This window comes from Hylobates moloch, unplaced genomic scaffold (genome assembly GCF_009828535.3).
Source record: "Hylobates moloch isolate HMO894 unplaced genomic scaffold, HMol_V3 SCAFFOLD_4, whole genome shotgun sequence".
NCBI lineage: Eukaryota > Metazoa > Chordata > Mammalia > Primates > Hylobatidae > Hylobates > Hylobates moloch.
In genome coordinates this window covers 93,736,444-93,757,933 of record NW_026652279.1, presented here as the reverse complement: position 1 = coordinate 93,757,933, position 21,490 = coordinate 93,736,444, and the positions used below count along the sequence as shown (strand labels likewise).

At 43.6% G+C, this 21,490-nt stretch overlaps 1 protein-coding gene across 5 annotated transcripts in view; it reads right to left on the bottom strand.

The window, feature by feature from the left end:
• USP12 (ubiquitin specific peptidase 12) overlaps window positions 1-21,113 on the bottom strand; it is a 111,450-nt gene extending 90,337 nt beyond the window's left edge. For all 5 annotated transcript variants that reach the window (XR_009213203.1, XR_009213202.1, XR_009213204.1 and 2 more), the window contains exon 1: window positions 20,849-21,113. Coding sequence is in view for 1 of the 5 variants with exons in the window: in XM_032150598.3 (XP_032006489.1) it covers window positions 20,849-20,896 (48 nt within the window). In the remaining 4 variants the exon portion in view is untranslated. The remainder of the gene's footprint in view (window positions 1-20,848) is intronic.
• Window positions 21,114-21,490: the final 377 nt, after the last annotated feature.

The window sequence follows — 21,490 nt, the reverse complement described above, 5'->3', positions numbered from 1 at the left end:
ATATAACATAGAATAGATGTACATTCTCTTTCAATGTCTTTAAAAATATTTCTTAAAAAACCCTATAGAAGCAGTTAAAACTCTATTCTGAAGCCCTAATGAAACACTGGATCTAGGCAATGATTATCAACAGTTGCTAAAAACGATGAGGTAAAAAGCTGCCAGCAGCTCCATAACAGAAGGAGTCATTCTGACAATGCCAGCCTCATCATTATAAAGAGCCATGACATTCCACTGCAAACCGGAAGTACACATCACCTAAGTTTTTCCACCATCACTTGTACCCTGACTCCTGCAAGGAGAAAAAAAAAAAAAAAAAAAAAAATCAATGAATCTGGTTCAGGCCTCTTAATCTACCAGATTACAGAAAACACACAGGATGGAAGAACATGTTAAACATCACAAAGGCGATGCAACTGGCAAAGTGCAGAAAATGAAAAAAGCTATGGGACAATCTGATTTCCTCAAAAGATAAACTAATACAAAAGAAACAGGGATCCACATTTAAGAGATATAGTGATAAAATGCAACAAACATTATGGATCCAACTATAATCATTTGAGACAATCAGGTAATTTCAACAATGATTGGATATTTGAGTATTAAGAAAGAGAGGCTGGGGGGCAGTGGCTCACGCTTGTAATCCCAGCACTTTGGGAAGCCGAGACAGGCAGATCACCTGAGATCAGAAGTTTGAGACCAGCCTGGCCACCATGGTGAAACCCCATCTCTACTAAAAAAAATACAAAAATTAGCCAGGCATGGTAGCAGGCACCTGTAATCCCAGCTACTCAGGAGGCTAAAGCAGGAAGAATTGCTTGAACCTGGGAGGTGGAGGTTGCAGTGAGCCGAGATCACACCACTGCACTCCAGCCTGGGTGGCAGAGCAAGATTCCGTCTCAAAAAACAAAAGAGAGAGAGAAAAAATGATTTTGTGGTTGTCTTTAGGGGGAAGAAGCATCTACACCCACACTGGTAACAGCATGATCTGGCAGCAAAAGCACTAGACTAAATATGGAGAGGTCTCAGGCAGAATCCTAAAATCAAATCACTGGAGTCTGAAATAATCTATTTGTTAATTTCCTTAACTGTAAAACAGACTACTCCTCCCTATGGGTCCATCTCATAGATTTCAGTTTTTGTTTGGAAAAAATGAACTAATAATAACAAAGTAATCTGAAATGTAAATACTGACATTGGTGAGGTTTCTTCACAGCAGGTATGTTACAAAAATATATTCTGCGTAATAGTTATTTTCATTAATGTGGTAATCATGTTTTGTTGGTTTTTTATTTTCAATAAATTTTCTAGAAAACCACTTCTGATCCCTTTTTGCTTGATAAGTTTTATATACATTAAGCTAAAAAACAGAATGCTGTAGTTGAAATGGACCTAAGATCACACAGAGGTGTATATAATCCCGTCATTATATAGTGGTGTACATAATTCCCCGTATTTACTTTGGGAAAAAGAGAAGTGGATGTTCTAGGTATGATCTCTCACACTTTCCTTTACCCGCTGTATCAGAAGTACTTTTCATTAGCTCATTTTTAGCAAAAATGAGTTCTGTAAGCTACAAATGTGATTTTTAACAACATATACATGCCTTTTAAAAAAAAAAAAAAACCTACCACAAGTTTATAGAAGATTTCTGCCTAAACCAATATAAACCCAATCAATTTAACAAGTTTGAGGACAAAATTACTGAAACATTAAATCTTGTAAGTAATTTTAATCACTTAACCTTATTTCTCTCTTTCTTGTTATTTTAATTCTCACTTCCTCGCCAGGCCCTTTGTCCTCTTCATTTTTCTCCAAGTTACCTTTCAAATTCCACCACGCTTCCCTCCCCACCACTCCCAAAAGCCTTCCTTCTCCAGCTGATGCAGGCCTCACTCCAAATACCAGTCTGTCTTCCCTGTACACATCAAAATACAGCTTATCAAGTCTGTATCAGTTTACATTATTATACACAAAGCTGGTCTCCCCAACTAGACTGCAAGCCCTTTGAAGTTAAACAGCTTTGCATCTCTAGTGTCTAGCACATAACCCAACTTAATGAATATTCGCTGACACTGATTGCAATGGACCTGATTGCGCCATTAGTTTTATTGGGTGAATTGTGTTCCCTAATAAAGTACGTTTAAGTCTTAAGCCCCAATGTCTCAGAATATGACCTTATTTTGAAATAGGGTCTTTACAGAAGTAATCAAGTTACAACGAAGTCATTAGGGTGGACCCTAATCCAGTGTGACTGGTGTCTGTGTAGAAAGGGAAAATTTGGACACAGACAGGCATAGAAGGAAGACAAGGTGGAGACAGGGACACAGGGAGAATGCCATGTGAAAAGATTGGAATGATGCATCCACTGCCAACAAACCACCAGTAGCTAGGATAGACAATGGAAGAGTCTCCTCACAGCCCTCAGAAGGAACCAACCCTGTCGACATCCTGATTCTGGACTTCTAGCCTACAGAATTGTAAGACGATAAATTTCTGTTACAGGCGTGCATCACTTAATGACAGGGATACATTCTGAGAAATTGATTGTTAGGCAATTTTATCACGGTGTGTATGTCATAGAGTGTACTCACGTAAACCTAGATGGTATAGCCCACTACACACTTAGGCTATGTGGTTCTAGTCTCTTGCTCCTAGGCCACAAACCTGTACAGCACATGACTGTACTGGATCCTGTAGGTAACTGTAACACAATGGTAAGTATTTGTGTCTCTAAACACATCTAAACATAGAAAAGGTACAGTAACAATACAGTATTATAATACACACACAGTTTCTGGTACTTTGTTATGGCAGCCCTAGGAAACTAATAAAATTATTGTTTAATAAAATGAAAATGTGCAAACAGTATTATATAACCAAAACTTTCAATATGATAGACATTGAAGATCATGGGAAATTAAAATGCACACAAGAGTTTTGACATGGAATGAAACATGATGACAACCAAAAATATACACTATATGTTAAGTGAAAAAGCAAATAAACCTCCAGTTTTAAATTTTGGGGGGAGTGGGGGGTGACATACACACAATACCTCATGTTTGTATATGCACAGATAATGTCTGGCAATAAACACACACACATATCCCAACTCTTTCTAGCAATTACTTCTTGGGAAAGGGTGGCCCCTCCTCCTTGTAAGAAATGAATTTTTTAAACTCACACAATTTTGCACTTTTAAAAATAGTAAGTGGTTTGGTTTTTCTTAAACTTCTAAAATTGCAAAATTAAAAGAAACCACCATTTCTAAGGTAATCGGATATCACATTTTTCTTTAAGAGTAGTACAGTTAAACCTGAATAACATAATTCTTTTAAAATCTTCACTCTGGTAGTTCAAACAATGTATCAATTACTAAATTACAAGTGCATATCTACCATCCCATTTTTTTTTTTTTTTTTTGAGATGGAGTCTCGCTCTGTCACCCAGGCTGGAGTGCAGTGGCGCGATCTCGGCTCACTGCAAGCTCCGCCTCCCGGGTTCACGCCATTCTCCTGCCTCAGCCTCTCCGAGTAGCTGGGACTACAGGCGCCCGCCACCATGCCTGGCTAATTTTTTTTTTTGTATTTTCAGTAGAGACGGGGTTTCACCGTGGTCTCGATCTCCTGACCTCGTGATCCGCCTGCCTCGGCCTCCCAAAGTGCTGGGATTACAAGCGTGAGCCACCGCGCCCGGCCTTACCATCCCATTTCTAAAAGTTACCATGACATTATATTTCAGAGTCCCTATTAAACACGGGCTGTTCCCAAAAACGTCAGGAAGAAAATAAGATTTTTCAAACACCATTCCATTTGCATCAGGCATATAATTCTGGTGTTTTACAAGTGTTCTATCATTCAATTTCATTTCTCAACTAGGCCACACCTATTCAATCCAGCCTTCTCTATCAATATCCAGTAACATTTGCAGAGGGCCTTGTTAACTTTGATGTCAACCAAAAATGTACCCAAATATCCTAACTCTCTTTAACAATCTGTTCTAGATTTATCATCTATACATTTATCTAAACTCAAACTTTCCTACACCTTTATTTTTTATCATTGTGAGATCTGAATCTGTGAAATGCCTAGCAATAGCATCACCAAGTAGCCACTCAATAAATGTCATACTCATATAAGTTCCTTGGGAAAGCTAAAATTACAGAAGTCACATTCAACTTTACAAGTCGGGGAAGATGACCTAAGTCATCATTAACATAAAACGACAAGAACATCACAGTAGGCTATTAGCACTGAAATGGTATACTACAACCCAGTTTCAGAGATGAAAAGGAAAGACAGTAGACTATTAAAGCAACTAACATCTGGGATGAAAATGTGTGACACAAGAGAAGCTTTAAGGACACAAGGAAGTAAAAACCTGAAAGAGCGGAACTGCGGAACACTTGGCAGGAGCAGTAACCTGAGCAAAGGCAACTGTGCAGTCTTTAAAGAACGAAAATACCCCCTTAAATACATACCATGTGTCAATTATACCTCAGTAAAGCTGGAAAAACTCAATAAAGAAAGAAACTAAAGAGAGAACAAAAAAGGTGACAGATTTCACTTGTATCTTTTTAGTTAAAAAGGGCAACATAATGTCTCCAGTTAAGACAATGATACAAATGTCCAAGCATTTTTATCTGGCTAAGGTTTGATCTGTATAATGAGAAAACAACCAGAGTACAAGCTGCTTCCTTTTAGTTTTTCATTTGCCAAGTAAGTGAAGGCCTCTGCTTTAACCAGTCACATGACAATGGCAGGTCCTTATTCAGCAGGGTCCCCTGTGGAGGAGATATAAGCCTCCTCAAATTGGAAAAGAAATGCAATAAAAACAAGTGAAACTAACCAGTAAACTTAAAAAAAGTCAACTGTCTTTAAAAAAAAAATGCAACAACAGACAACGAAAAGATTCTAATTTGCCTAGCAGAACCAAAAGCACAATATTTTTGGTTTTGTTTTTGGTGTGTTATATCTAGTTTTTGAGCCTCTGATGTTTCAAATTTGTTCCAAATTTTGTCCACCTTTACATAAAAACCCTGAGCACATCAGTCTGAAAAAATTATCAGCTTTAAACCTCTAGGTTCATCAAATAACAAACAGTGAAACCATTTGATTCCTATTCCTCACCTGTTCTTGAAAGAACCAAAGCATCGTGTTTCTGCTTTTTTTTTTTTTTTCCTTCAACCTTAAGTTACAGGGTACATGTGCAGGATGTGCAGGTTTGTGACACAGGTAAACGTGTGTCATGGTGGTTTGCTGCACAGCTCAACCCATCTCCCCGGTTTAAGCCCAGCATCCATCAGCTCTTCTTCCTGATGCTCTCCCTCCCGCCATCCTCCCCAGAGGCCCCAGTGTGTGGTGTTCCCCTCCACAAACATCATCTTTCCAGGCCATTAAGTCTGAAACCTTCTAAACATTATATCCCGTTTTGTGGAAAAGAGAATCCCCCTGCTCTATTAAGATATACCTCCTAACGCAAACTTCAAAGTCCCAGCTACCACCCCCAAGGTACCACCTTAATCATCCTGCATATGAGTCTCTTCATTAAGCAAATTAAACAAACGGAACCTTTGCAACATCAGCAAAGAAAAACTGTGAAACAATATGCCAGAGAAACAGCAGAAATAATTTCTTCAAAGTTATAACTGCTAGATTTTGACTAAGATAATCACATACAAAGCAGAATAAATGTTCATCTACAGAATCTCAAATTATAAATGTATTTTCCATTCCAAAGAACAAAAGCTGTGTATTTTATTGTCTCCTTACCCCTACAACTTAAGTACTTTATGGCTTATTTTACTTGTGCCCAGATGGGCTCTTTCTAATTTTGAAAGTCTCTTTTCAAGGATCCCTGAAAAACCCAGGTAGATCAATACTGTAGAAATAAAGGCAATTTACTCGCTATAATTTTATAGCTTTAAAAAAAATGTTACTAGTAGGGAATTACAGTGTTTACTGACATCAGAAGTTAACTACAGGCCAGGTGCAGTGGTTCACGCCTGTAATTGCAGCATTTTGGGAGGCCAGCTACATCGCTTGAGTTTGAGACCAGCCTGGGCAACATGGTGAAACCCTGTCTCTACAAAAAAATTAATTTAAAAGAAAAAATAGCTGGGCATGGTAGTGTGTGCCTGTAGTCCCAGATACTTGGGAGGCTCAGGCAGGAGGATAGCTTGAGCCCAGGGGGCAGAGGTTTCAATGAGGCGAGACTGCACCACTGCACTCCAGCCTGGGCAACAGAGCAAGCCTCTGTCTCAAAAAAAAAAAGACAGCCACTCATAAACTGTACATTCTTAACATAGTAAAGATTTTAAGGGTAATCTAAAACTTTGCTTCATGGATCATTAAAATACTCATTTTCAAACTTTGAAATGACTACACTTTGTCAAAGGTAACTTGTGAGCTCCGTTACAACTCCTATAGTCCACAGGATCTTAACGTGCTTTCCATCCCTTCCTCTTTAAGAGGGCATGGAGTCTTACCAACAATGACCATGTATGGGTGATGTTGATATGTATTTATAGTACAAAGGACGTTCACATGTGTCATCTCATCTGATCTAATGGGGAAATTATTATTCCACTTCATAACTGAAACCAGTTAAACGGCCTACCCAAGTGAAAATAATTAGTGAGGACTCAAAGTCACACACACAGAGATACGCAGCGGAGAAGTCAGGAATAAAAATTCCCCAATTTCTTGTTTGAAAAGGAGTAATTTTGTCTCAACCATCAAACCTGCAACACATTGCCCTGTAGATGTCATAACGAGTTTGCATGTCTAGAAATTTGGACCCCATCCCTAGCTGCTGCAGGGTTGACTTTAAGCTTTCTTTTCCATTTTGTGAAAATGGGGCTAATACTACCTAACCTTTCCTAATTCTGAATGGATCTTCAAGATGACAGATACAGAACAACAACAACAACAACAAAATAAAATTAATGCTTTTGAAATATCTCAAAAAAATCTATTGTTGATTTTCTTAGGTGTGACAATACTATCGTGTTACTGTTAAAGAGACTGCCCTTTCATTTTAGGTAGGTTTCTTATTGAGCAATATTTTGTTTTTTGTCCATTCTGATAGTTCCTTTAATACAATGAAGATAAGTCTGATCCATTTGTATTATTATGATTAATGAACTAGAAGAGCTTATTTCTTCCACCTGTGTTTTCTATCATTCTTTTTCGTTTTGTTTTTCCTATTTTCCTTCCCTCAGTTTGAATGGTAACGTTTAAATGTCTGCTGCTATGGAAGCAAGAAAATTCACTCCCTGTGTGGGTGTGTATTTATCATTAATTTTTTAACATGTATATACAATCCAAAATTTTCCAATAGTGGTTCTTTAGTTGGTTCTTAAACAAGGAGGCCCTTAACAAGTTTTAACAACTCACCAAATTGTCCTTGTACCCCACCCATCTTGTTTTGTTGTCATTTTATCTTCTTAAAAAAAACACAAGCAAATTTTGAAAAATCAACGTAATTCAATTTACCAGCATATTTTTACCAACTCCATTGTTTCTTATATCCTCATGACTGTCCTCTGGACTTACATTTCCTCAGGCTAAACACACACTTTAATAATCATTTTAATGTGAATCAATACTTGGTAAACTCTTGGTACTTCTTTAAATATGCCCCCTTCCTACTCTCCAGCCTTATTGTTCACAAGACCCGCTTTCACGCCAAACCACCTACAGAGCCTAAGAGTAACACATTATCTATTTACATCTGGTATCCCATCCCTCCATGTCCACATAATAAAGGCCATTTATTTTGCAAAGTTCGACTCTCTTCTAAGAGGCTTTTTCCTGAAGCCCTCTTCTCTCTCCCAAAACCACCTTCTCTTTCACATATAATTACCATTGCTTATACCAGTAAGAAAAACATCTCATTGTATGCATTTGTTTTATACATCCATCCTCTTCTACAATACTGTAAGTAGAGCTGGTTTTCAATCTTGTTCTCATCAGGACACACAGAAAAAATAGTGTATGTAGAGCCCACAAGAATACAGACATAGCCAGGTGCAGTGGCTCACACCTGTAATCCCAGCAGCTTGGGAGGCCAAGGCAGGAGGATAGTTTAAATGTAGGAGACAGCCTGAGCAATAGAGCAAGACCTGTCTTAAAAAAAAAAAAAAAAGAAAAAGAAAAAAAAAGAAAAGAAGCTACAGGTAAGACAGGTAAGTCTGCTCTTACCAGAAAGGGACTGGCTAAGGGTCTCCTACCAACCCAGATACCTCCAGGCTTCCCAGGGGTCAAGAGGATTACTTCCTCAGCACAACTATAACCCACTCAGGACACACTGAATGGGAAGTTCCATAAGACCAGAGTTTATCACAGTCATCTTCATGTTCTCAGAACCCACATGCAGCATGATATAATGTAGGTCTCCATGAATCCTTCCTCAAAGTACTTAAGAAAAAGCACTCTTTACCCCCACAAAAAGGAAAAAGAATAAATCACTAGCATCAGGTAGAGGCTTAGTAGGTCACTAAAATAAAATCAAAGGTAACAGTACTCTAACTCTACTGAAAGATATGATTTAAACCACCCTTTACAAGTAGAGAACGCGTGGATGGTTCCTCTACCCATGAAGCATTTCAATTAAGAACACCTGTCCATTATCACTGAACTAAACATCTACTTCTTGTTTTCAGTTGGAAATAAATTTTTATGGGTACGTAGCTTTGGACATGTGGCTCACTACAGATAAATAAAGCAAGCTTACACATCTCTTCTTTAGACATAACATACTGTTTAGAAGCAGCTAATGGTCCTTCTGAAAGAGAAGCAGCAGCAAAGCATAAGCCAAGGAACAGAGAGGGCTACAGCACCTCACACAGTGGAGCTCTATATTAAATTTCTTATACTTTACACTATCACAAAAGTCTTGAGTTTTGCTGTGAGAAAGCAAAGACTTACTAGTTTTTCTTCCTAAATAAATGTATATGAACTGCCACTCTAACCTCCTAAAGCAAATTCTGCACATAAGATAGCAAGTGGTCGAATGTTGTATGTATTTTCAACAATACTGGGCCTCCAATTGAGAGTTTTCAGTTCAGCAAGCATAACTCTTCACAATACAACTCTTCACTTACTACTTTCTCCCAACACCTTTAAAGTATGGTGTAGATATGTAAATATCCCTCTTCTAGACTAGGAGATAGGGACTGTATGTTTTAGACAAGATATCTAAGAGCAAGGTGGGTAAGTTCAATGTAAGCTAACAAGAGATGTTATTCCCTTGTTATGCTTCCTAAAGGATAGAGCATAAGGAAATTAAATATAATAATATGGCCTCAGTAAAGAGAAAAATCTGAAAGAAAATAAGTCCTGAAGCTAACTTGAATACACACACCTTGTTCCAGTAATGACAAAAAGCTGGTGTGCTTTTTTTTTTAAGTATAAAATAAGGTAAGATAGATTTTTCTTCTAAAAGTATTAGATTGGTGCAAAAAGTAATTGCGGTTTTTGCCACTCTCAATTTATCTAAACTTGTAAAATATGTTTGAGAATGTCACAAATTAGACCAGTTATTTTTGTTCCCAGACAAAAGAAATAAATTTTATTCTATAAACTATTCAAAATAGACAAAGAAGACAATCTACATTCTCAGCTTTCATATTATGAATTAATCCACTCAATTTCAAAATAAATTAGTGCTTTCTCAGGGGTATATACTACTAATAAACTAACGTTTCTTATAATGAAAAGGAACTGATGATTGTATTTCACAAAACAAATTTCCATTTTGGTTAGTATATGTTGAGCTAACAGATTAATTAGTAGTGCCAATGAATACTTTTTACCACAGGGAGGGGAGAAAATCATGTTAAAGGGTAGTAACAGCCAACATGACACAGTGATTACCATGGACCAGGTACTAGTCAACAACCCTATGAACTAGATGTTATTTTACTCTCACTTTACAGGTACAGAGAAGTAACTTGTCCAAGGTCATACTCATAACTAAAGAAGTAAACGTGGAACCTCAAAAAAATTCAAATCCCTTAATGGTACTGGCAAAGAAAAGTGTCAAAAATTAGCAAATAGCTTTGTGAATTATTAGCCTGTTGGTGACTAAAATGGTGGTATCAGTAACCTCCAGTTTTAAAGAAAGAAAAATATATTTAGACTGTAAAACTAGGAAACTAAGTGAAATTCATGCTTAACTATGTCTGATTCTATGCTTTTTATATTATCTAAAACATAATTAGAACTCCCAAGATGTTCTAGAAATGGGCCACAGAGCAAAAAAAAAAATAGCAATTTTTTTTAAAAAAGAGCTCCTAAAATGATGAAAATGATACCAATAATCATTTATCAACTATTAAAGGATCAGAATTTTAGATCTAGAAAGAGACAAGCATATAAGGAATATCTATTAAAGAGTGTCTAGTCCAATCCCTTTATTTCACAGATGAGAAAAATTAACTCGAAGTTTTAAGAAACTTTCCCATGTATACACATCTAAATGTCAAAATCTGGACTAGAATTTACCTTCTGGTCCAACTGCTCTTTTTATTATACCATGCTGTCAAATACATAATAAAATACCATATTAAGTTTCTGGAATAGGGCTGCTAAAAGAGAAACCGAAACAAAATTAGATTATTTAAATCTAAAAAGGTTTCTGGAAAGGAATTATACAAAGTATACAAATGCTTAAAAGATACTTCATGAGATAATAAAAGTTTCAGAAGAGCTAGAATAAGTATGAGTTTAAAGGCAGGAAGAAAGGAATTTGGTAAATGACAAAAAGGAGGCAGACTCAATTTGGGGGGACTTGATCAAAAGTCTAGCAACAAATAAGGCAACAAGAAATGTGACATCATCTCGCTGAAACTGGCCAGCGTGGATCGTGGGAGGGCAGATAATTAACCTACTTTGAGACCTACTAGCCACTTATTAGCAAAAGGTGGAAGGAGAAAGTCACCAGAAGGTAAGCAAAGCCATATGATATAAAATAAGACCGTAATATTTATACACATGCCACATAATTGAATACGGTATTTAAAACTAGAGTTTTCAAGCATATTAAAAATTTCAGATCATAAAAAGTCTTATATTTGTGATAACTAAGTGCCTAAGATTAGAATAAACCACCTCTTATAAAATTCCATTTCTGCTAACTATATCACTTTACCCTCTAATAATCATTAAACATATAACCTGTCAACGCCCTAGTACCCTACCACTATGCTTTATTGGGCTAATCTCACCACCTCATCATTTTATAACATTAAACTCGTGTTCATCCTAAAATTGGACAAATTTTAGGATGGGCATGAATGATGATAATGATAACATGATAATCATTCATGGGAAAACAGTGTAAAATTATATCTAGGGAATACAACTCAAGTTTTTTAAAAAGTTAAAATATGCTCTGGCCAGCCTGACCAACATGGAGAAACCCCATCTCTACTAAAAATACAAAAATTAGCTGCGCATGGTGGCACATGCCTGTAATCCCAGCTACTCAGGAGGCTGAGGCAGGAGAATCGCTTGAACCTGGGAGGCGGAGGTTGCAGTGAGCCGAGATTGCACCATTGCACTCCAGCCTGGGCAACAAGAGTGAAACTCCGTCTCAAAAAATAAATAAATAAATAAATAAAATATCCTCTGGAAGGTAAAAATTGACCTTCCTTTGCTTTCTTGGATTTTTTATATTTTCCAGATTTTCTATGAAAATGTATCATTTTTAATGTCCAAAATGTATTTTAGACAAATTCAAAAGATGAGTGGGCTTAAATAAAACTTCTATTAATACTTCTTCTAAATGTTCTCTCTCCACCAAGCTCAAACATTCCTTTGACCAAATATTTATGTAATAGAAGATTCCTTATTTTTGAGGTTTTATTTTTTTAAAGGCTTAAGAAGTTTAAGTTTTGTTCCCTTCTTAAATTAACAGAGCAAAAATTAGATAAGTAAAACAATGGCAACTCACATTTGAATGCTCCTATCATAGAAACCTATTTTACTAATAAAATATTCATTTACAAATAAGAAATATTTTATTAATAAAAGAACTACATCCACCCTATTTCTTGAGAAGGAAAAAGAAATTTCACTATTTAATATAATACTCGTTATATGAAGAGGTGACTTTCACACACACACACACACACACACACACACACACATTCCCAACAAAGCATGGGCTTTGTGGCTTGCCCCAGCTTTCCTTTTTTTCAGTAGTAAGGATAAATTGCACTGACCACACATATCCTTACCTGGATCCCAGTGAGACTCGAGCAGTAAGAAAAGGCAAACATTTTCCATGTATGTCCTTTCTAATGTTTTTTAAAATCGTGTTATTAAAACAGAGCAAACAAAAAAGAAAAGACAGCCAGCTTCACCTGTGCCTTTCTTCAGCAAGTAAAGTTTACCATGCTCAGAGAGCTGTGCTAGGCACAGGCTTTCTCAGAAGTAAGCCCGTCGGACTCTCCTAGCACCTACCTTTACCAGCTTTGGCCTCATTACCACCATGTTCTAAAGGATCTAATCTCATGCCTTTGTAACCGAGGGTGGGCAAGCAGCCAGGCCAGTGCCACCCCACGATCTAACTCTACCCACCTCCTGCACCAACAACTTCTCCGTTGTCCAGTCCCCCTCCCAACAGCGCCTTCCTAACCATGACTCCTACAACCCAAATAGGAAGAGACAATAATGATCAGAGGCAGAGCTAACATTTATGGAGCTAACAGTAAGTAGTGCCAGCCCCAAAAGCAGGGGCTGCCCTGACCACTACTGCATCCCCATGACGGACCACCCGGATTAGCCACCTCAACTGCAAAACAGAGCCCCTCTATGTGTATTCTGTCACTTTTCCCGTTATTTCACACTTATTAAGTATAATATTAAATATCAGGTAGGGAGGTACTCTGTGCCAGGCCCTGAAAGTCTGAAACTACTTCAAAGGCAAAATAAACACTATGTGATACTGAAAATGTATTATTTCATGGACAAATTAAAAACAGGTATTTCAAGAGGTACCCTTGAAAATGTACTCATTGCAATCTAAACATAATCACTCATTTGGTTCAGGCTATAATACTAACTTATGAAAAACAACTTTTACTAATTTTCACATGTAAGCAGAACACTAGTGATCTAAAATAAGACATAGCTGAAGAGAATTGTTTTTAACAGTTACTTAACCCAATTAAGGTATTGCAGATTTGGCCAGGTACCTTATTTTGACAAATGAAAAAATTATGTACACTCAGTATTTATAGAATAAAATTTCAACTCATCCTAAATGTTTTCACAGCTGCTAATTCTGATAAGTGTTCTGTTTAAGTCCAGCCCATCTTCTCTCCACCATTACACACACACACAGCCACATCATCCCTGCTTCACCCGGCATACCAGGAGACAGGAAAGACTTTGGAAAACTTTTATACTGAATGCAGAACTTGGTACTCCAGATCAAACTGCAGAATTAAATGATAATCCTTCCCCTTCAAGGCCCTCACAATTGAGTAAGAGTTCAAAGAAAAATTTACTACACAGTAAGTATGATAAGTGCTACTGAGATTACAAAAATGCCATGAAACTGTATGAAGGGGATGGAGGGTCCGGTTGGACAGGGGTAGGATTATTCAAGTAAGGCTCCCTGCTTAAGAGACAGGCACACACACTCGCCGGACAAGGAGGATAAGGGTGTGGCAGGGAAGAGCGTTCCAAGCCTAGCAAAACAGCACCTACAAAGCCAAAGAGGTATCTTTGCTTTTCAATTTTGTGATCCTCAGAGGACAGATGGCAATTTTCTTTAAAGAATAAGACTGCAAATTACTTTGAGATATTTAGCACTATTTGGGGGTACATTCGAATGTATTCAAATATGAATACAGACACACCCAATTTTAATAGTACCTTTGGAACAATCTCATTTGGCCAGACATTTTCTGTATTTGCCAACAATACACACGCCCCACATGTAATTAATTTATCTGGGTGGAAGCCCTAGAGCGAGCTTCTGAGTTTGACATCCTTGAGATCAGAATCCCACTTAGTAAGTGTGTGACCCTGGCAAATCCGTGTCTCACTGTCCTAATCTGATTACAGCATACATTTATTGTTTACCTGAATATTGTTTGTGTCCATGAGCAAGAATGTAAACACCAAGAAAACAGGGGCTGCCCTGACCAATACCGCATCCCCAGCACTCAGCCTCGCCTCCAGCACTTAGTGGCTAAATGTATACTTGATAGACAGTACTTGAGTGAATGAATAGTCGGTGAAGAGTATCACACCACTCCTGAAATCTTAGTGTTTGACAATGAACTATGACCCATACAATGTGTGTAGCTCAGCCATGTGGCAAACTTGTCACTGTAAAAGACCTAATTATCGCATTCCTTTTGAAATTGACTAAGATAATTGGCGTATCTAAAAATAATTAGCCCAATCCTCCAAAATCATTTTAATAGTCTATTTAATACCAATGCTTTCCTAAAATGTAAACTGTGAGAAAGAACAATCATCCAGTTGGGAAATGGAGTCTTTAATGATTCATCCTTCAATGATTTCTTAAAGAGTGGCTCTGTAGGCTCAGACTAAGACCACCCACGCCACACCGGTTGCAGTCAAGAGATCTTTATTGGAGGAGTCCGAGGGAGAGCCGAAGCGGAAGGGAAGACAGAGAGAGAGCTCTGCGGCCTCCGTCTTTCATGCCCGGGGACGTTATGTGGGGGTTGCTGGTTGGCTGAGGGGCTGGGCCTAGGCCGAGGCGGGAAGGCGTGACCTCTAGTTGGCTCCTTTTTGGCGGACCTGTGTTGGGGAGGAAGAACCTGGAACCAGCGCCATTAGGGTGCTCCTGTTACCTAACATTCCTCCCTTTTTTGTTTCTTAAGAAGTGGGGAGATGGGCGTTGCCGTTCATCTGGCTACTTCCTGCTGAACGGGGGTGTCGTGGGGAGGGGTATGGGAGGACTGCAGGGGCACAGCAGGAGCAGGAGGCTAAGTAGTAGGGCGCCGTATATGAAGACTTCTTCGGCCTTGAAATCCATGAAGGTTCCTTGAAGGTATAAGTCATCTAGGGCTGAGAGCCAACCGAAGGGTAGGGAGGGGTTAGGGATGAGCCAGGAGTTGTGACAGAGGGTCTGGAGAAGCTGCATGAAGCGGGTTGTCTGGGGTCTGCGTGGCGTGGCTGCTAAAGTATGTGACATCCTTTTGGTAGCTAATCCTCTTCGGTGGCTAAAAGCTGGTACTGTCTAATAAGAAGCTGGTTAAAAGTTTGGTTAGATATGGAGGAAATCTGCTGCCGCATGAATCTGACAAGAAGGTTACAAATGCAGGGCCCAAAGGCAAGTAACGGCAAGATGGCTGCCACGGGACCTAGAAAGGGAAGAAGCCATGTTGCCTAACTCCAGAGATAGGTGTAAGAATTTGAGATGCGTTGTCTGATCTCAGAAGCTTTTTACTGTAAACGCCAGGCAGCATCTCGTACTATCCCTGACTGGTTAGTGTAAAAACAACACTCTTCCCCTAAGAAGGTGCAGAGTCCTCCTTTCTCAGCAGTGAGGAGGTCTAGGCCTCGGCGGTTTTGGAGAGTCACTGCTGCTAAAGAGTCTAGTTGGGATTGTAAAGTAGGAATAGATTTCGTTATTTCTTGCAAACTGTCTGAGAAATCCTTTGAGAGTGTGTGGTAGTAGGATAATGAAGTTGATAAACCAGCTATTCGGGTTCCTGTAGCAGTGGCCATTCCTAACCCTGTAAGTAGGGGTATTAGTTGCACGGCTCTCCGCTGACCGACTTGAGCTTTGAGGGGTACTGATAAGGTCTGATTTCCTGGCGCAATGTTAATGTGGGGGCTTAGAAAGACTAAGGTGCAGGTGCCTGTCCAGTTAGTGGGGAGGCAGATACAGGTCGACATTCCACATAAGAAGAATATGCCTTGGCTGGGTAGACAGAACTCGTTATGTATGTTAAAAAGGTGTGTGAGTTTGTTGTTTTCATTTTCCCATACTCCTAGAGTACTTGCTAAGGTAGCTCCAGTGAGCGGCTGGAAAGGGGTGTTGGGAGCAAACTGAGTGGCTCCCTGTGTTTTATTTTCCCATTGGAGAAAAAAACGTTTTGTATCTACTAGGAGCCATTCGAGAGCGCGATTGAAAGAGGTGATGAGAAGGCACTCACTAGTGGTGGGGGCGCTGCTGCAGGGAGTCCAGGGGTGAATGGTCACGCGAGTATGTCTGCCATCACAGAACCTGGACTGTTTGTTGAGCAGGGAGGAGGTGATGATTTTGGGGGGGCCCAGAGAAGCGGACAAGCTGTTTGAATGGAGCTGTTTGGGTGACTCGAAAGTTACTATGATCAATTGGAACTTGAAGTTGTAGGGTGTAATTACACTGATGCGGTGGTAGGTGCCCTAGAGGCAGGCCAGATGACAGCTTGCGTTGTATGCATAAAGGGGCTTGGAAAGTTAAAATAGTATTTGTGGTTACAGGGCCGTGTATGGGCTTTTCATTGCTTGTGTAATAGGTGAGGTTGGAAATGTAAGAACGTAAAAGTTGGGTTGCACGTCCTGTTATGGTATCTTTGGTCCTATCAGATATGGGGAAGTCGGCTAATGACTGCATGTTTAGAAGTTGGAAAAGGTCTTTTCTTTCATAACGAGGGTGGTAGGTCAAGTTGGTGAAGACCCAGTTTTTTGCGGGAATGGGAGTGGCAACATAGCCAGAGGTTGATAGAGAGATACACAGCCAACAGTCATTTGCCAGGGAAGGATTGGACTGGTTTAACAGAGTGTGAGTTGAGAGTCTTGTAGAGGTAATTAGGAGCTAGTGAAAGGCGAGGGGTGGTTGTATGAGGTATCCAAGGAAGTAGGAGGGATCCATAGGCAAAGAGCAAATAGGAAGGTAAAGAGGGTGCTCTGGAAAACGAGATCATTTTATCTAGTCTGAGTTCTTTCACTTAAGGAGGAAGTGGTCGTTCCTCAGGATCAGTGGTAGGAGCCTTTTTAGTCTGGGATGTTTCTTTCCAAAATAGGAGGTGCAAGGCCTCCAATTGCTCACAGGTGTCTTGGGATTCCTGAGCTGATGATCCTGCAGGTTCCTCAGGGGATGTCCAAAGTTTAACTCAGGTGTGGTGAATAACTTATGGGAAAAGAGGTGGCCTGAGAAAGAACATGATAAAGGCGGGGTAGTCATTGGACATATGGTCTGGCCTTCTACCCCGACTATGGGAGGGCCAGAGGTGGAGACAGCGCCCCAAAATTCCCGCGAAACCGAGAAGGTAGCTCTGGTGTCAAGAAGGAAAGTTACGAGGCGCCCATCTACCGTGAGAGGCACCCTGGGCTCCTGTGCAGGGATAGTGTGCGTCGGGGGAAGAGTCCCAGGGCCCCGTCAATCGTCAATGGCCAGTCCCAAGAGATCGGGGACAGGGTTGGGGTCTGGCCCAACCCCCCTCCGGGAGGTTGGGGCAGTCGACGGCCCAGTGACCGAGCTGGGGGCATTTTGAACATGGCTTGTGTGGAGGCCTGGGATTAGGGCACTCACGAACCCAATGCCCTTCTTTGCCGCACTTGAAGCAGGGTCCAGGGGGCTGACGGTGGGCAAACAGTGGCTTACGGTCGCCAGTGTCTATAGCTGGCCGAGCAGGGGCTCGGAGAGCTTGAGCCAGCATTTGACACTTTTGCCTCCTCGCCTGCTCATCGCGGTTATGGTACACCTTGAACGCGGTGGCCAAAATCTCGGTCTGCAGGGTGAAGGGGCCTCTGTCTAGCTTCTTTAATTTGGCTCTAACGTCTGGGAAGCTTTGCACAAAAAAATGGAACATGAGAAGCTGCCTGCCATCGGGGGCTGCTGGGTCTATGTTAGCGTATTGTTCAAGGGCCCGTGTAAGGCGGTCGAGAAAGGCGGAGGGGTTTTCATGTTTCTCTTGTACGATTTCGTGAAGTTTTTCAAAGTTGACTGCCTTTTGGGCTGCCCTGCGGAGGCCAGTTGCTAGGCAGGTGGCAAAGTGGTCTCGAGCAGCGACGCCATTTGGGGAGTTGTAATCCCAGTTGGGGTCTTGCTCAGGGACGGCCTGCGCCGCTATGGGTAGGGCTGGGGTAGTCTGGTGAACTTGGTCTGCATAAGTGCAGGTTTGCTCCTAGACCTGCCTGCGCTTCTTGAGAAGGAGGATGTTACAGAAATTTTGATATAAGAGGTGGAGTTAGAAGTGTAAGAGCCTAAGCGTTTATAAGTTAGCCATAGAGAAGGGAACATGGACACGAACAATGCGTTCTGCCCCTGCAACTTCTCTAAGAGGGGCGAGGACGGAAAGGTGTGATCTGGAACGAGTAGTGGGAGGGCTGAGCGGCGGAGGGGAGGGAGCTGGAGAGGTTGCGGAGGAAGGGTAAAGAAGAGAGAGGTTGGGGGAAGTGGTAAGGGGCAGGGCCGCCGCTGGCCGGAAGGTGGCCGGAGGGTGGGGCTGAGGGTGGTGATATGGAGTCAGGATCGGAGGGAGAGGTTAGCAGTTTGAGGGCAGATGTTGAGGTTTACACGGGGGGCCGTGGGCACAGGGGATCTCTTCCCATTTTCCTGTTCGCTCACAATATCCAGAGGCCTATAAGTGGGCCATTTATTTTGGTTATTTAAGGGGTATGTAGGCGTTTTGGTTTGAGGTCGATTGCTAGGTCTAGGGCTGACAGATTAACAGGCACTGTAGGGGAGAGTCGGCCGGCAGGGATGCGGAGCCTCCTATGGTGGGGCTACGAGAGGATATGCAGTGAGGGCTAAGTAGGGCGTCCCCTAATAGCCGAACACTGCGACGTGACTCAGCTTCCGGTTCCGTCACCAAAGCGGAAGGACTGAGGGGCCAACTATGGCCGAGGACCGTGGGCCACCTGGTACCAGGATTTTCGGAGCGAGAAAGGGAAGGGACCCAGGCCGGAGACGCGAGGAGAAGGAGAAAACTCCGTTCCCTGCAGGCCGAGGCGGAAGTGAATGATAGGGGCCTACCACTGCCATAGGGGCGTCGGGCAAAGTGTTTGTCACGGGAGCAGCTACGGTCTGGCGATTTGCCCGAGAGGTAGGCCTGGGAGGGGAAAACTTACCGAGATGAGGCCGGTGGTGGGCGGAGAGCTCGGCGAACAGGAAAATGGGCGAAGACTGACCAGGGCCTGGTCTGCGCCTGAGAGGGACTGGGGTCCCACCAAAGGCGGGGAGTCCCAATCCGAGTCACGGCACCAATGAAAGAGTGGCTCTGTAGGCTCAGACTAAGACCACGCCACACCGGTTGCAGTCAAGAGATCTTTATTGGAGGAGTCCGAGGGAGAGCCGAAGCGGAAGGGAAGACAGAGAGAGAGCTCTGCGGCCTCCGTCTTTCATGCCCGGGGACGTTACGTGGGGGTTGCTGGTTGGCTGAGGGGCTGGGCCTAGGCCGAGGCGGGAAGGCGTGACCTCTGGTTGGCTCCTTTTTGGCGGGCCTGTGTTGGGGAGGAAGAAGAACCCGGAACCAGCGCCATTAGGGTGCTCCTGTTACCTAACAATTTCTTTAATACTGTCGATTTTATGTCCACCTGATTTCAGCCATTTTTTGTACTGTTCCTCATCGTGCAGTAGAGAATCTGCTTTTCAAGGCATCTTTCAGATCTGATTCACCACTCCTTAAAGAAAAATATATACAATGTACCACCCTGTAGATGGAAAATTTCTTGGGGATCTCCTATATGAAATCAGTTGCATAAATAGGGCCAGTGAGATATGAAACACAAGATTCCAGAAGTCTCTAATAACAACCACTAGGCCCACGTTGCAAAGAAAAACTTTTTTCGGTGATGACTCATAAATTATGATCCCTACATATAAGCTCATGAGGAGCTAATGAAACGAATTTGTCTCGTCATGTGGAAAACTGGTCCTTCTGGCCACGCACAAAACACCAAGTTTTAAACACGCCCACGTTTTGCTTAATTCGGGACTTCCAGCGGGCATTAGCACTTTTCCCTTAGTCTATTTAAACGCCCTAGGAAAACAAATACCATCGCCTTGGCAGGCAGTCCCCGCACAGACAGACCTAGCTCCAGCGACATACAGATGTGTCTGGTGGGCTGAAGTAAACAAATAACAGGAAAGCTAATGCTGCTTTTCAAGATTAACGTGCATTCCCAGAGACAAGACTGCCACCTGAACACACGGCTGCAAACGGGAGAGCTCGTGCTTCTCAGAGGAGAAAATGGAGAGAATTTCAACAGTACTTATTTAAAGTTTCCACCTTCACACACGCCCCTTTCCCCCAGCGCGGGGTCAGGGACTCCGCCCAGCCAGCGGCGCGAGGAAATCTGCACTTGACTTCCGTCCTCTCCCAGGCGGGAATAAGCGCTGCCCGCCCCGGCCGAGACCCGTCCTTCCTGCCCGCCGACCCCCACCCCTCCCGGGGACCCCTCCCGCTCGGCGCGCGACCAGAAGGAAATGGAGCCCGCGCGGCTCCGCCCCCCCTCCCCGGCGACCCCGGCCCGGGGCCGCGCTCCGGCTCGCGCGCGCGCCCACCCCTCACCCCGCCATAGGCCGAGCGCGCCTCGGCCCTCGTCCCCGCGTCCCGAGCGGACCCCAGCAGTTCAGCCGGGGGCTCCCGGAGGCCGGTGCCCGCCCCACGCTGCGTCTGGCACGGTCGCCCCCTCACCGCTACCCTCGCGCCGCCCTGGCCCACCAGGCGGCGCCCCCTACCCAGCCGCCTGGGCCGCTCACCCCCGCTCTCCCCGCCTGCGCGCCGTCCAACCGCCCCCACCCGGGCCGCCCAGCCCGCCCGCCCCGGGGCCGCGGGCGGCCACTGGGAGAGGCGGGTCCAGCGCCGCCCGCCTGCCCCAGAGGTCCCGGCTGCACCCGCCGCCCGCTCGTCGCCACCTACCATGGTACAGATGGAGGCGAATTTGGAGACTGTCATTAGGATTTCCATCCGGCCAGCGCCATCTTCCACCCAATCACGGCGGCGGCGGGCGGGGGAGGAGGGGAGCCGGGCCGCCCGCTCGCACCGCAGCCCGCGGGCGGACCCCGAGCCGCCGCGGACCCACGCACCGAGCCCGCTGGGCCGCCGCTGCCGTCGTCGCCGCCGGCGCTCAGGCACTCCCGGCCTCGGGCCCCAGCCCCCGCCTGCCGGCCGCCGGCCCGCCCCCGGCTCCGCCCCGGCGCAGGGCGCAGCCGCTGCCTCCCGGCTCGCGCCTGCACGAGAAGCCGCCCACCGCCCACCCCGCCCAGCGCACAGGGGAGTGGGCTCCGCCGAGGCCCTAATGCCCGGCCTGCCAGGCAGCAGCGCGGCCCAGCGGCGCAGCCCCGCCCACCCCTCGGCGCCCCCTCCGCGGCTCGCGAGCGCGAGCCGGGGAACTCCGGTCCGGCCCCACCCCGCGCGCAGCAGAGGGCAGGATCGAAGGCGGGCACCGCCTCCTGCCCGCGTCCCTGCGGTCCTAGAGCCGGGCGCCCACAGACCCCGCGCAGGAAGGGGCGCGGTGGGGTGGCGGCGGCGATCCGGGAGAACCCTGGAGGGGACCCGCTG